This window comes from Bos grunniens, chromosome 6 (genome assembly GCF_055505025.1).
Source record: "Bos grunniens cultivar Pamir isolate PY7600 chromosome 6, Bosgru_T2T1.0, whole genome shotgun sequence".
In the NCBI taxonomy this organism is placed as follows: Eukaryota; Metazoa; Chordata; class Mammalia; order Artiodactyla; family Bovidae; genus Bos; species Bos grunniens.
Genome location: NC_141170.1, coordinates 13,863,856 through 13,879,470, shown reverse-complemented (window position 1 = coordinate 13,879,470; position 15,615 = coordinate 13,863,856). Strand labels below are relative to the sequence as shown.

Below are 15,615 nucleotides of genomic sequence, written 5' to 3'. Positions count from 1 at the left end.
GACACGTTGGACTCGACTCACCACGGCAGGACACAGACCAGAAACTTACACAGGGGTCTGTTCACCAGGATTGAAACAAAAAAGGCTTTCTAGTCAACCCCAAAATACAACTCACCAGGACCCGCCCCCCGCACCCACCCAGATTCCCAGAGCCTCAAAATTGCCACTGAAACAGTCTCTAGAAAGCATTCATAACAGGCTTACCATGTTCGTCCAGCAATATGTTGTCTGGCTTGATGTCTCTGCAAGAGAAAACAGAGAAGCTGAAAATATGATTCCTTGAGTGCATGGAGGAGCACATGTCAAACACAACAGCTGTGGACAGATACCTGACAACACCCAGTGTGCTTGTATCTCCCCCAGCGTGAAGGCTCAGACAGCAAGCAGGACGGTTATTATTATTACGAAAGCAGAGCCCCATGCGCTTACTTTTCTCTTCCTGGAACTGCAAGTGGATTGTGTGAGTATGTTTTTTCCTGAATTTTTAATGATGTCTGGCCAGTTGACTCCCAGGAGTGACTGCTCACTGAGCCCTGGGTCTCTTCGGTGGGTACAGACAATTTTGCTTCCTGGTGGAATTTAGCCCTCCCTCCTTGGTAGGTACTAACCTCCCAGGTTTAATGTCCTTTGTTCCATAGACCTGGGAATTGCAGCTCTAGGAGGGTCAGTAACTTGTCCGGGTCAGAGATGGACCACAGCCTCTGCTAGTTTTTGTATGATCTCAGGAGATGGGACATTTATTATACAGAAGTGAACGGAGCATGCATTTCTAAAATCTGTGATTTTAATATGGAGCTTCAGAAAGCACATGCATGTTCATGATGAGTACATCAGGGTTGAAGGTGTCAATTGAGTTTCTTGAAAGATCACACCCAGCAATCAACCAGTTTTTGCAGTTTGTGAGCTTAGGAGGTTTTCTACATTTTTAAAGGATTGTAAAAAGCAAAACAAGACACACACGTAGCACACGAAGCAAAAATGAAAAGAAATGTATCACACACACTGATGTGGCCCTCAAAATCTGAAATAGTTATTATCTGGTCCTTTTAGAAGGTTGCTGATCCGGTTTAGGGCTTCCCTGGTGGCTCAGATGGTAAAAAAAAATCTGCCTGTAATACGAGAGACCCAGGTTTGATCCCTGGGTCAAGAAGATCCCCTGGAGAAGGGAATGGCAACCCAGTCCAGTATTCTTGCCTGGAGAATATCAAGGACAGATGAGCCTAGCGGGCTATAGTCCATGGGATCGCAGAGTCCGACACAACTGAGCGACTAACACTTTCACTTTTAGGGTAACAGTGGGCCATGTGCAGCAAAATCTGAGCTAGGCAGTTTCTGAAAAATTCAGCTCTCCTCATCTTTAAAGCAAAGGGCCCCCAACTCAAAGCTGTGCTTTTTAAAGGCAGGGGCTTTGCTTTCTTCACTTTTTGTACTTTCAGCATGGTGCCTGTAACCAGCAGACACTGTCAGAGAAAAACCAGGACAGTAGTTAAAACACTTAAGATAGATTTTATTCAACAGCAATCCCCAAAGTAGAAAAGGGATCTCAGCATAGAACTGGGCTTCATTCCAAACACAGTGTGGACAAGTGGGAATTTGAAGCAGAGGAGGTAGGGGTTGGTGGATGGAAAGTCATTAACTTTTCATCAGTATTCTCACTGAGGACAGTCCAGGGCATCAAACCACTTGAGGGATGAGCAACCTGATCAGAGGATGATGAGTTTGGGAGGATGTTGGATTATGGCTAAACCGACTTAGTGAAGGTAAGAGTGACAGTCGCTCAGTTGTGTCTGACTCTTTGTGACCCCATGGACCATACGGTCCATTGAATTCTCCAGGCCAGAATACTGGAGTGGGTAGCTGTTCCCTTCTCCAGGGGATCTTACCGATCTGGCGAACGAATTCTGGTCTTCTACATTGCAGGCAGATTCTTTACCAGCTGAGCCACCAGGAAAGTCCAAGAATACTGGAGTTGGTAGCCTATGCCTTCTCCAGCAGATCTTCCTGACCCAGGAATCGAACTGGGGTCTCCTGCATTGCAAGCAGATTCTTTACCATCTCAGCTATCATGGAAGCCCCTAAACTGACTTAGTAGGTTTTTACTAAGACTGAACAATGCATAAACCGACATGGAAGTCCAAAAGATGATGCCTGGTTTCAAAAGAACTCAGAAGAGCCTGAGCAGAGATTTAGAGAGAAGAGAATCTTTATCAACACACAGGAAACAGGGAAGAATGAATGTGAGGGAAACACAGCCTTGGAGAAACTGAGTTGACACTTTCAGCTCTGATTTACACATCATTAGCAAGCATACACTTTCCAAAGTGTTGTATTAAAGCCATAGATTTTAGAAATGCAAGCCCCACTCACCCATTTAGAGTCAATGTCAAATCCTTTGAGACTAATGATGGCTTTCTTTGAAATAAAAAGTGACTGCTCCAGAGTTTATTAAATAGCAATTCTACCAGAAAACACAACGTGGTTATTTGGAACCATATGAGGCAATGTCTGTGGCTTTGGGGGAAGAAAGAAACACTCAATCCATATATTGAAATTTTCATTTTATTGTGACTTTTCCCACCATGAATATTGATGGGCATTAAACCATGAACTCCATGCTGCCAAGTTCACCAACATTCCTGGTGAACAGAGATGGGTTGTTAATGGATCCCCCAGGGGAAGGATGAACTTGAGAACTCACACAATTAAAACAAAAGGCAGAAGACCTGGAGTCAAGCGTTTGTGGCTCAAATCAGCAAACACTTGGCCCCTGTCTAGGGCCTACCTAGAGGGCCCTAGGAGGGTTGCTTCAAGAAAGGTGAGAAAAGGGAAAACAGATACTTGTTAAGAATGAAAACAGCAGCGAATGTGAAACAGCATCCTTTCTTTAAGGTGTCACTGGACTAGGGTGACCTTGTCTGGGGCCTGGAGATCTCAGAAGAGGTAGCCATGGACCAGGAGCCTGGACCCCAACGGCTGCAAGGTCCTTGACCTGAGTTGCTGCCTCCCCTGAGGCTGAGCATGCCCTGTCTTGGGGTTTTCTGACCACCCCTCTCCAGTCCTTCTTTCTTCATCCTTCATCTCCTCCTTCAATCCCTTCCCTTTCCTTCTGGGGACATTCCTCAAGTGCTTCTTCCTGGCAGATCTTGGCAGACAGCTTGACCTGCAGAGGCTCCAGACATAGTCCCTCCCCTCCAGAAGCTCAGACTCAGTGGGAAGGGGAGGGGAGACACGCAGGTGGGAGGCTCAGAAGCCATAGTACGGACCAGCTATGGAGCCCAGGGAAGAGGGAACGGCTGGCTGGGGATCACATGGACCAGTGGGGACCAGGGTGGCAGAACCAAGAAAAGATGGGGCAGTGGTGGCAGGACTAAGGAGAGGCGACTGGCATAGGTGGGTGAATAGTATCCTCTCAGAATTCAGAATACTTAGGACCTCAGAATGTGATGCTATTTTGAGTCACTGCCTTTGCTCCTCCAAGGAATTAGTTAAGGATCTCAAGATGAAATCGCCCTGAGTTTGGGGCTGTCTGTCATCTTAGGAAGGAGACAGGGGTTTGGTCACAGACACGATGGGGAGAAGAGGCCACGTCTAGACAGAGGCAGAGTCTGGAGTGATGTGGCCACAAGCCAAGGAGAACCAGGAGCTTCCAGAAGCTGGAAGAAGAAGGCAAAGATTCTCTCCAAGAGCCTCTGGAGAAGGCTGGCCCCATGGGCACCTGAATTTCAGCCTTCTGGCCAGAACTGTGAGGTCACAGATTTACATGTTTTGAAGCCACCAATTTTGTGAGAATTTGCTGCAACAGCCACAGGAAGCTACATGCCTAATGGAGCAGAAAGAGAGCTTATGGAGGAGGTGGGTAAATGTCAAGCTCCAACCAGAGTCCCCCAGTGACCACGGTGTGACCTTGGATAGGACCACCGTCCATTAGAGCCCATCAGAAGGTCCCTGTTTGTGGTCTCTTACATCCTGAGAACCAAACAGGGGCAGAAGTATGAGTAACCTGGCTTTCTAGTTGGCGCTAGTGGTAAAGAACCCACTTGCCAATGCAGAGGACATAAGGGATGCAGGTTCGATCTCTGGGTCAGGAAGACCCCCTGGAAAAGGAAATGGAAACCCACTCCAGTGTTCTTGCCTGGAGAATCACCATGGACAGAGGAGCCTGGTGGGCTACAGTCCATGGGGTTGCAGACTCGGACATGACTGAAGGGACTTAGCATGCACAGGTGACTTGGCAAACTAGACCCCACGGCTCCAAGGAAAGAGGGTGTTCTGTCTGGGTGAGTACTACTCAGGAGCAACCTTCCTGAGTCCCCACGCCCACCCCTCTTGCTGTTGGGGTGAAATCCCTGTACCTCGGCTTCCCTTGTGGTGTGGACAAACCATCTGACACATGCTCTGCATCGGCTCTCAGCACACAGGGGAGTCAGCAATCCTCAAGCATCCCCTCCACGGTCCCTGGGGCCATGACAGTGGACAAGACAGAACCAGTCAAATGGAGCTCGCTTCTAGGAGGCAGACAGGAGTGAAAAACGGACACAACCCCAAGTTGGGACAAGTACTCTGAGAAGAACAAATCAGGGTCTAGAAAGGAGACCTGCTTTGGGTAGGCGGCCATGGAAGGGCTTTCAGAAGATGTGGCATTAGGTTGACATCTGAATGGCAAGAAAGAGAAAGTCTGATATGACCCGGGAGCAAGCTCTCATTTTGCTGATGAAGGCAGAGAAGGCTGAGAGGGTGAATGGTTTAAACCTGTGACATCCATCCAGCTGAGGGGACAAGACAAAGGTGGCAGGGTCATTCCAATGATTGCAGGCTATCAGACTTATCCTGGCAGGCCTGAATACAGGAGCCTCCCTTGCCGGCCGTCCTGTGCGAGCAGCTACATGGCAGGGGCCTGCAGGCACTTCTAGAAACTGAGTGTCAGCAAGGAAACAGGGACTTCACTCCTGTAGCCACCAGGGACAGAATTCTGTCAACAACCAGGAGACCTTGGGACAGATCCAGAAAGATCCAGAAAGGAAGGCAGCCCAGTGGGCTCCAGGATGGAAGGCTTGTGACACCCTGAGCAGAAGGGCTAGCTAAGCTGTGCACCGACTCCTGACCCCTGGGAAACTGAGGAAATAAATGTGAAAAGCCGCCCCTTTAGTAGAAACTTGTTCTGCCATGATAAAAGACTGCTACGAGAGCTATATGATCTTGGACAGCATACTCTGAGCCTCGCTTGCCTAATCCGGAAAATGGGAATGATGGTTCCTATCTGACAGTGGCTGGGGGGGGTGTATACACAGAGGTGCTATCATGGGAGGCTTAGTGGGGCTCCCGGTGCATAAGCCGTGCTGAAATAAACAACAATGCGGGTTCTATCATGTTCTTTAAAGGGAGCTTCTTAAGCTTTTACAAATGAATTAGGTCTCTTTCATTGGAAACTCACCAGGCAGACTCTTGCAAAGCCTTACAGAGCAGCCGGGAGCCTGAGTCATTCAGGATTTAATAAGAATAGCATTTATGGGCAAAGCATCTTATTGGAACCTCTAGGTTAGCGGGTTCCAGGGCCATTTCCTCCGGTTCTACTTTTCACATTGATTGTATCTCGGCTCAAGCACGTCATCCAGCTGAAAATTAGCCCGTGTGTTTGGAAAGGGCATCAGAAGCACTGTGTGGACGGGCAAGTTTGTGACGATGTTTTCTGAGGACAGACCTATAATTTCAGAGCTGGGCAAAATGACACTTTGATGGAAAGTGTGCTTGCAAAGGCTATAAAACCCGGTTTTGCTTTTGAATTATCCCCCAGCCCCCCAATAAAACAAACCATAAAATGTCAGCCGGTCTATTTTAAAAAAACAGCACAGAAGTGGCTCTGATTCAGACTGCAAAAAAGGGCCATGGGGACATATCTGCATGTGTCCCTTTGCAGGGGGTCTCTGAGTGTCTGCAATCTTATGCAGCAATAAAGACAAATGAAAACCTGCTGGAAAAGGAGCCACGTCTGTGAAATGAACATCTGTGGATATTTTACCCCTAGGGAAAGAACATACTGTTGACATCACGGAGGAGTAAAGGGAGATGGACAGGAGAGGCCATGTTTCTATCCCAAATCTGCTGGTCCTGAGGTCTTGGCACAACGCCCAGGGTAGAGCCTCAGTTTCCCCATCTATAAACTGGATAATAACATGCACTCCAGGTAGTTATGGCAAGGATGTTTTCATCCTGCTCACTGTTAAAGCACCCAAAAGTGTCCCAGGTGACTCAGTGGTAGAGGATCCTCCTGCAATGCAGGAGATGTGGGTTTGATCCCTGAGTCTGGAAGCTCCCCCGGAGAAGGCAATGGCAACCCACTCCAGTATTCTTGCCTGGAGAATCCCATGGACAGAGGAGCCTGGTGGGCTACAGTCCATGGGGTCTCAAAAGAATCGGACATGACTTAGCGACTAAACAGCAACAAAGTACCTAAATCTACATCCTAACTATTACAGGAACGTTATCATGTTCTGAAACACAGATTTGACGGTGTCAGTCATCTGGTCCAGAAAGTTCCGTATTTCTTCACTGCTCTCCAAGGGGGTCGCATGTAGAGCATTACAGGCAGGACTGGGGACCGAATGAAGGATGGCCAGTTCTGAGCACAGACAAGACCTCTATTTGATTAGGGAGCCAACTTCAGGTTGTTGGACTTAGGAAGCAACTCTTGGCATCTTCCTTCAGGCTGGCTGAGTACTAGATGTTTCTGTCCAATGTCAGTGGGGATTTATGACAGCAACCAGCCCAGTGCCAGGCCCACAGGATACAGACTTGTGGTTAATAACATAGGGCTGGGCTATCAGATTGGGCACCAGGGAATAGGCTGCAGGCAGTGACCAAGCTGGGGTTAAAATGCTGGGATTCACCTTGGCTGTGGACCTCGGTGGCCAGCTGGCATCCATTCAGCAGAAAGACGATGGGGGACGGGCGGATGAGCTTGGTTCTTGCATTTTGGGGAAGGCCATGGACTGTCCTTCCACTAACTGGGTACCAAGACTGCAACCAGGCATCATTGTTACCAGTTAGATTTCACTTCTTTCTCTCATCTTTCCCCTGCTTCCTGTGGAAAGCAGGGACCATGTACAGACCTCAGCCCCCAACACAATGCCTTCATGTTAGCAGAAGTCCTGATACTGTTAAGATCTGCAGTTCACGGAGAGCTTCCTGTGAGCCAGGCACCCTGTGGGCGGGTCACGTGGGTTTCACGAGGGGTATAGCTTCTCTGGATCAGGTGCTGTGGTGTCACTTTCTCTGTCACCTCTCTCAATTCCGACCCAACTCTGAGAGGCAGGTATCACTCACTACTCATATTTTATTATGAAGAAAGAAGTATTTACAGAGGGTCAAAGGTCACATGTCAATAGACAAGACTCATTCTCATCTTGCCTCTAGACCAATGTTCTCTACCTGGGGGAGAAACTCAAGAAGAAAATGAATTCGAGTTCGAGAATCTCAACTAGGCAGTACTAATTCAAGGAGCAGGCTTAAATAATCTGATTTGATAAATAAAATTATGTCACTTGGATTTCAGGATATGTTTCTTTATTACAACATCCAAGTACAAGGTTGTATTTGTTTTTTCAGTTCAGTTCAGTTCAGTCGCTCAGTTGTGTCCGACTCTTTGCGACCCCATGAATTGCATCATGCCAGGCCTCCCTGTCCATCACCAACTCCCAGACTTCACTCAAACTCACGTCCATTGAGTTGGTGATGCCATCCAGTCATCTCATCTTCTGTCGTCCGCTTCTCCTCCTGCCCTCAATCCCTCCCAGCATCAGGGTCTTTTCCAATGAGTCAACTTTTTGCATGAGGTGGCCAAAGTATTGGAGTTTCAGCTTCAGCATCAGTCCTTCCAGTGAACACCAAGGACTGATCTCCTTTAGGATGGACTGGTTGGATCTCCTTGCAGTCCAAGGGACTCTCAAGAGTCTTCTCCAACACCACAGTTCAAAGGCATCAATTCTTTGGCACTCAGCTTTCTTCACAGCCCAACTCTCCCATCCATACATGACCACAGGAAAAACCATAGCCTTGACTAGATGGATCTTTGTTGGCAAAGTAATGTCTCTGCTTTTCAATATGCTATCTAGGTTGGTCATAACTTTCCTTCTAAGGAGTAAGCGTCTTTTAATTTCATGGCTGCAGTCACCATCTGCAGTGATTTTGGAGTCCAAAAAATAAAGTCTGACACTTTTTCCACTATTTCCCCATCTATTTCCCATGAAGTGATGGGACCAGATGCCATCTGGTCATGGGACCAGATCTTCGTTTTCTGAATGTTGAGCTTTAAGCCAACTTTTTCACTCTTCTCTTTCACTTTCATCAAGAGGCTTTTTAGTTCCTCTTCATTTTCTGCCATAAGGGTGGTGTCATCTGCATACCTGAGGTTATTGATATTTCTCCTGGAAATTTTGATTCCAGCTTGTGATTCTTCCAGCCCAGCGTTTCTCATGATGTACTCTGCATATAAGTTAAATAAGCAGGGTGACAATATACAGCCTTGAGGTACTCCTTTTCCTGTTTGGAACCAGTCTGTTGTTCCATGTCCAGTTCTAACTGTTGCTTCCTGACCTGCATACAGGTTTCTCAAAAGGCAGGTCAGGTGGTCTGGTATTCCCATCTCTTGAAGAATTTCCCACAGTTGATTGTGATCCACACAGTCAAAGGCTTTGGCATAGTCAATAAAGCAGAAATAGATGTTTTTCTGGAACTCTTTCTTTTTCCATGATCCAGCGGATGTTGGCAATTTGATCTCTCGTTCCTCTGCCTTTTCTAAAACCAGCTTGAACATCTGGAAGGTCACGGTTCACGTATTGCTGAAGCCTGGCTTGGAGAATTTTGAGCATTACTTTACTAGCGTGTGAAATGAGTGCAATTGTGTGGTAGTTTGAGCATTCTTTGGTATTGCCTTTCTTTGGGGTTGGAATGAAAACTGACCTTTTCCAGTCCTGTGGCCACTGCTGAGTTTTCCAAATTTGCTGGCATATTGCGTGCAGCACTTTCACAGCATCATCTTTTAGGGTTTGAAATAGCTCAATTGGAATTCCATCACCTCTACTAGCTTTGTTTGTAGTGATGCTTTCTAAGGCCCACTTGACTTCACATTCCAGGATATCTGGCTCTAGGTGAGTGATCACACCATTGTGATTATCTTGGTCATGAAGATCTTTTTTGTAGAGTTCTTCTGTGTATTCTTGCCACCTCTTCTTAATATCTTCTGCTTCTGTTAGGCCCATACCATTTCTGTCCTTTATCGCGCCCATCTTTGCATGAAATATTCCCTTGGTACCTCTAATTTTCTTGAAGAGATCTCTAGTCTTTCTCATTCTGTTGTTTTCTTCTATTTCTTTGCATTGACCCAAATGGCTTTACTAGTCCATCCTAAAGGAAATCAATCCTGAATATCCATTGGAAGGACTGATGCTGAAGCTGAAACTCCAGTAATTTGACCACCTGATGCAAAGAACCAACTCATTGGAAAAGACCCTGATACTGGGAAAGATTGAAGGCAGAGGAGAAGGGGATGATGGAAGATGAGAGTTGGATGGCATGATAGACTCAGTGGACATGAATTTGAGCAATCTCTGGGAGATGGTGAAGGACAGGGAAGCCTGGTGTGATGCAGTCCATGGGGTTGCAAAGAGTCGGACACGATATGGTGACCGAACAACAACAACAAATGGCTTTACAAAGCATCCATCTGTCCCTTCTTACATAAACCCCTTTAATGGCCCTCTGGTGCCTGCAGCACTAGTGGCCAGACTTTAGGATTCCATATTCTAACGTCATCTCAAAAATAAAAAGTGAATGCTGAGATGTAGTTGTCAAATATTCAACCCATCAACTGAAGGCATCAAAGAAAACCAGCAAGCTCTACCACTATACTGTACACAAAGAGGGAAAGAGGAGCCTTGAAGTTATGAGGACACAGTTTCAGAGTAAGACCCAATCCTGGAGACGTGTTTATTATTTTTTAAAATTTATTTTATTGAAATATAGTTGATTTAGAATGCTGCTGTAACAAATCACTACAAACTTAGTGACTCGAAGCAGATTTTCCTCTTACAGTCCAAAAATGCATCTTCAGGGCTAAAAGCTGGTGTCAACAGGACTGAGTTCCTCTGGGACGCTCTAGGGAGAACCTGCTCCCTTGACTTTTCATCTTCTAGCGAGGCCTCTGTTCCTTGACTGTGGCCCCTCCCTGTCACATCTACTACTGACGCTGACTCGCCCTGTCTGTCTTATAAGGACATTTCCGGCTATATTGGACCCACCTAGATAATCCAGGATAATTTTCCCAGCTCATAATCCTTAACATAAACATATGTACAAAGACTTTTTTTTTTTCTATGTAAGCTATTGTGTTCACAGATTTGGGGGGATTTGGACGTGACACCTTTACAGGAGGGATGATTCAGCCTACACTGCGTGTGTGCTTAGTCACTCAGTCGTGTCTGACTCTTTGTGACCTCAGGAACCATAGCCCACCAGGCTCCTTTGTCCATGGGATTCTCCAGGCAAGAATATTGGAGTGGGTTGCAATTTACTACTCCAGGGGATCTTCCTGACCCAGAGATCGAACTCGGGTCTCCTGCATTGCAAGTGGATTCTTTACTGCCTGAGCCACAAGGGAAGCCCATTCAGTCTACATCATGTCCCCCCAACTTCAGAGTTGAAGTTCTAATCCCCAGTACCTCAAAATGTGACCATACTTGCAGATACAATCTTTCAAGAGATGATTAAGTTAAAATGAGGTCACTGGGGTGGCCCTAATCTAATCTGACTGGGTCCTTACAAGAAGAGGCAATGAGGACCCAGACACACACAGAGGGATGACTGTGTGCAGACACAGGGGGAAGGTGGCCATCTGTAAGAAGAGACCGACCCTGCTGTTCACTGACCTTGAACTTCCAGCCCCCAGAATCATGAGAAAATAAACTTCTGTTTAAGCTGCTTAGTCTGTGGAACTCTGTATGTAGCCCTAGAAAACTAGTATCATCCTTACCTTACTGGACCACAAAACAGAGGCTGAGAGCAGTTAAACCTTTTCTCCAGGTCACAGAGTCCAAGATGGAACCTGGATGTACCAGTCAGAGACCCAAGACTTGATTTTAAGGCATGGAAACAATTTTTACAGTGTACACACAGTCTAGCCAGTCAGTTCTTTCTTACATCTGGCCTAAAACCCCATGGAGCAACTCAAATCATTTTCTTCTCCTTTGGGAGAGAAAGTGCATCCAGTCAAGCCATGTTTCAGGCTTGTTGTTTTTCCTTTAATCCTGCAAAGAACAAACAGCAGCATGGTTGACATTGATTAATTCTGTTCAAATGCTGGGCCACTCCACGGGGCCTGGATGTAAACTTGGTTACTAAGGCAATTGCATTTGGCTAATTATTCCCAAGTGTATCTTGTGGAGAATTCAAGGCTCTCGGGATTCACAAACACATTCAGGGATGAGCTGGGTTCAATTAATTCCTTCATGGATGGATGAGCCTAGCAACACACCTCCCTAGACAAGGGGCTTCCTTCCTACACAGGCCAGGAAGGGTCCATGAAGTCCTCACAGAACCACCCAGGTCAGTCTTATTTTCTTTCTAGTTTCTCTAAGAATACTAGATTGAAAAGGTCTGTCCGTGAATCAGTCTGTGAACTCCTCAGTGCAGGATTCACCGCAGAGCATACGGAAAACTATAAAAGTGTATAGAAGGACAGGATGCTGGCCCTGCAGTGACCTCAGGACCACCTGTGATGATGAATGAAGCTTTGAAGCCCTTTATACGTGAACTCTTCTACTGCCTGGGTCTCAGTTTTCCTCATCTGTAAAATGTGGATGAAATGAAATAATGTATGTAAAGGATCTAGCTCAGTTCCTAGCATACAGTAGACGCTCAAAAAATATGACTGCTTCCTCCACCTCGACTCAGTACTATTGCACAGGGCATTTAGAGGGAACAGGATGACGCAGGAAGGGAGACAGAAGAGCTGACCTCAAAAATGATTATGACTATTCTGCACATATGTGCACACAACTCATGAAACTCCTTCTGTATACATACGTGCTATTGTAGAGCTCACAAACCCCACACTGTAATTTGTTTAACCCACATGACAGCCTTAGAGAATCAGCATTATTTTCTTTTTATGGACAAGGAAACTGAAGCCTTGAAGAGAGATGAAGTGACTTCCCCTGGTCAAAGTTAAAGTGGCAGCAGCAGGATTTGAATCCAGCTCTCCTGATGCCCAGTGCTCTTTCCATTTCCTGAGTGGCCAGGCACCCTGACTGCATACTGTGTGCATGCTGTACCACCAGGACCTAGAGCACAAGCTACCACAAAGAACACACTGGGTAAACAATTGTTTGGATACTTGAGTGGGTGAAGGCCCAGCATTCAGGACTGCCTGTCCTGTGATTCCTCTTCTTCTATTTCTCAAGGTTGGTCCACAGTCTACAGAGCTCCTCTGAGCAAGGCAGCTACTCAGGACACACCCTAGACCAGTTACAGAGTCCCAGGCCAGGGAACCTGCCTTCCCACCAGCTCCAGTGGGTTTCTGATGCCTCCTCAGGCTTGAGAGCCTTGCTCTGCTCAGGGACATGATGGATATCTGAGTTGTCTGTCCCATCACACCTTCCACCACAGTGGGAGGCTGCATTCAGGAGAGGAATTTTCCAGAATTCTCAGTCTCCAATCCCTGGCTTGTAGGCATCGCTTCATTAAAACACAGGGCCCCAGTAATGGGCTCCGGTTCCTGTGGGAATCAGTTAGGACTGTGTTATAGCTACTGAGTCCCATGGGCCACCTCGGGGGCAGGTCTGTTTGGTTTGATTGGTGTGATGAGGGTAGGGCGAGGGCAGAACCACTTCTCCACTCACAGCATGGATCTGTGTGCAAGAGGGAGCCAAGCAGGTTCATTAAGCGGGTTCTAAAGCCACCAGACATGGCAGGTACTGATCAGCTGGCAAAGGAAGGAAGCAAAAGAGACCTGACAGCCACCCAGCCACCGCTGATGGCAGGGCCCAGACTGGAACCACAAATGGAGGAGATTTCCCTTCTCTGATTTTACTAGGAATGTGGGAGGCCTCGTCAGAAAGCGGAGTCTGTGTGGAGCATTACAGAGAATTAATATTTTAAGAGTTGCTATTTTCAGGGCCCAGTCTCTCTGGAAGTATTTCATCCAAGGGAGTGTGCTGCCAAAATGTGTAAGAGTCACCGCGTTCCAGCCTGTCAACACTGAAGGGACCTCAGGTCTATCTGAAACAAACTAGCCCCGGGTCTGGCAACTTTGCTCAGCCTCAGTTTTCCTCACCTGTAAAGTGGGACAAACATCAAGTCTACCTCTGAGGGTTGTTGTGAGGATTCAGTGCAATGATGTGTACAAAAGAATTAGCTCAGGTTTGGTCCATGGTGAAGTTCGAGTTAATACATCCAAAAAATTTAAAGTACTTAATTTAGAAATAAGAAAATCTTGGTTGGGGGAAGGGGAAATTCTATAGAAAGCGGAAGAACTGAGACCAGGTTGGAAAGCTGGAGTCTCCTCGCTACAAGTTGTTGAGCTTTACATTTTTAGGGACAGGTTAAAGAAGCAGACCACAGAGAGGGGTCGAGGGGTCCTCTGTCGTGTCTCCCTCTGTTCCTTCTACCCGAGGGAAAGGAAGACACAGCTGAGAGGGAAGTTTAACAAGATTTGAACAGGGCATCTGCATGTGCATTTTGTACGTGTTGTGCTCAGTCGCTCACTCATGTCTGACTCTTTGTGATGCTGTGGACTGCACCCTGACAGGCTCCTCTGTCCATGGGATTCTCCAGGCAAGAAAACTGGAGTGGGTTGCCATGCCCTCTTCCCAACCCAGGAATCGAAAGTGTGTCTCCTGCATCTCCTGCATTGCAGGCAGGTTCTTTACCTGCTGAGTCATGGAGGAAGCCCCTCATTTTGCACTGCTGCTGCTAAGTCACTTCAGTCGTGTCCGATCCTGTGCAACCCCACAGACAGCAGCCCACCAGGCTCCCCTGTCCCTGGGATTCTCAAGGCAAGAACACTGGAGTGGGTTGCCATTTCCTTCTCTGATGCATGAAAGTGAAAAGTGAAAGTGAAGACACTCAGTCGTGTCCAACTCTTAGCGACCCCATGGACTGCAGCCTACCAGGCTCCTCTGTCCATAGGATTTTCCAGGCAAGAGTACTGGAGTGGGTTGCCACTGCCTTCTCATTTTGCACTGGACCCCTCTAATTATGTGGGTGGTCCTGCTTTTACCTCCAGTCATGTAATTCTTAGGCTTTTTGGCAAGGTGGCTTTGTATCTTCATGCTGTGGTTGAAAACTTGAGGCTCAGAGAAGTCAAGAAGCCCACTCATGGTACAAAGGTCCCTGGTATCACCATCATCATTACCAGCATCATCACCATGTCATCCTATCACCACCATTATCATCATCAACATTGTTGTCACCATCACCATCATCACCACCCTCATCACCATCTTTATTGTGATCATCACCAGCATCATCACCATGGTGATCCCCACTAGCCTGCCCCCCCCCCACCCAACTCTCTGTTCCATCACCCAGGATACATCTTGCATGACAATAACACAATGTGAATGACCACATTTACAGTATGTTTTCTTTTCACTCCTTGTCTATCCTTAGAAATAAAGAAAGTGCTAAGTCATGCCCTACTCTTGCGACACAATGGACTGGAGCCCATCAGGTTCCGCTGTCCATGGGATCCTCCAGGCAAGAATACTGGAGTGGGGTGCCATTTCCTTTTCCAGGGGAACTGCCCGACCCAGGAATTGAACCCAGATCTCCCGCATTGCAGGCAGGTGCTTTACCAACTGAGCTACGAGGAAGGTAATCTCCATGAGAATAAGAACTGGCCTGAGTTTTGTCCACTCTATTTCAAGTAGAGAGCAGTTCCTGGCACATAGTAAACTCCAAAAGTGCTGTGGAAGGAGTCCATGATTGCCCAAGATGCCATTGTCAGAAACTGCTCTTACTTTACATTTTTTCATCTTAATTAATCTTCCCAATTACCCCTCAGGAAGGACAATGATTCCCATTTGATGGATGAGGAAGCTAAGTCAGAGTTTAAATCCCTGTATACACACAGAGAGAGGGAGAGGGGCTGGGAGAGGATGCTTGTAAAGTCATCCTCATCTTTAACACAAAACTTTTCTCTTTATAACATCAATTCATTAAATTGGCTTCCCTGGTAGGCTCAGTTGGTAAAGAATCTGCCTGCCATGCGGGAGACCTGGGTTCAATCCCTGGGTTAGGAACAGCCCCTGGAGAAGGGAAAGGCTACCCACTCCAGTATTCTGGCCTGGAGAATTCCATGGACAGTACAGTTCATGGGGTCACAAAGAGTTGCACATGACTGAGCAACTTTCACTTTTACTTCACTTTCATTCACAAAATTAGGCAGAGCATTAGTATTAATACAATTCCTGTTTATCTCCTAAGCAACCCCCTTCCATTTCATAGCATTATTTCTGTACAGAAGTTTGGCCTTTTGTGTTTCTCTTGGTAGCACTGGAGAGGTTTGGGAAGGGGTCGGAAGGACCCTTACAGCGAGGACCCTGGAAGTGAGGACCTTGGACT

The 15,615-nt window shown here is 46.9% G+C and overlaps 1 protein-coding gene across 2 annotated transcripts in view; it reads right to left on the bottom strand.

Moving 5' to 3' along the window:
* Positions 1-15,615, bottom strand: part of STK32B (serine/threonine kinase 32B) — a 405,326-nt gene that overhangs the window by 88,910 nt on the left and 300,801 nt on the right. For both annotated transcript variants that reach the window (XM_086404828.1, XM_086404827.1), the window contains exon 5: positions 205-242. In XM_086404828.1, coding sequence (XP_086260954.1) covers positions 205-242 — 38 coding nt within the window. The remainder of the gene's footprint in view (positions 1-204; positions 243-15,615) is intronic.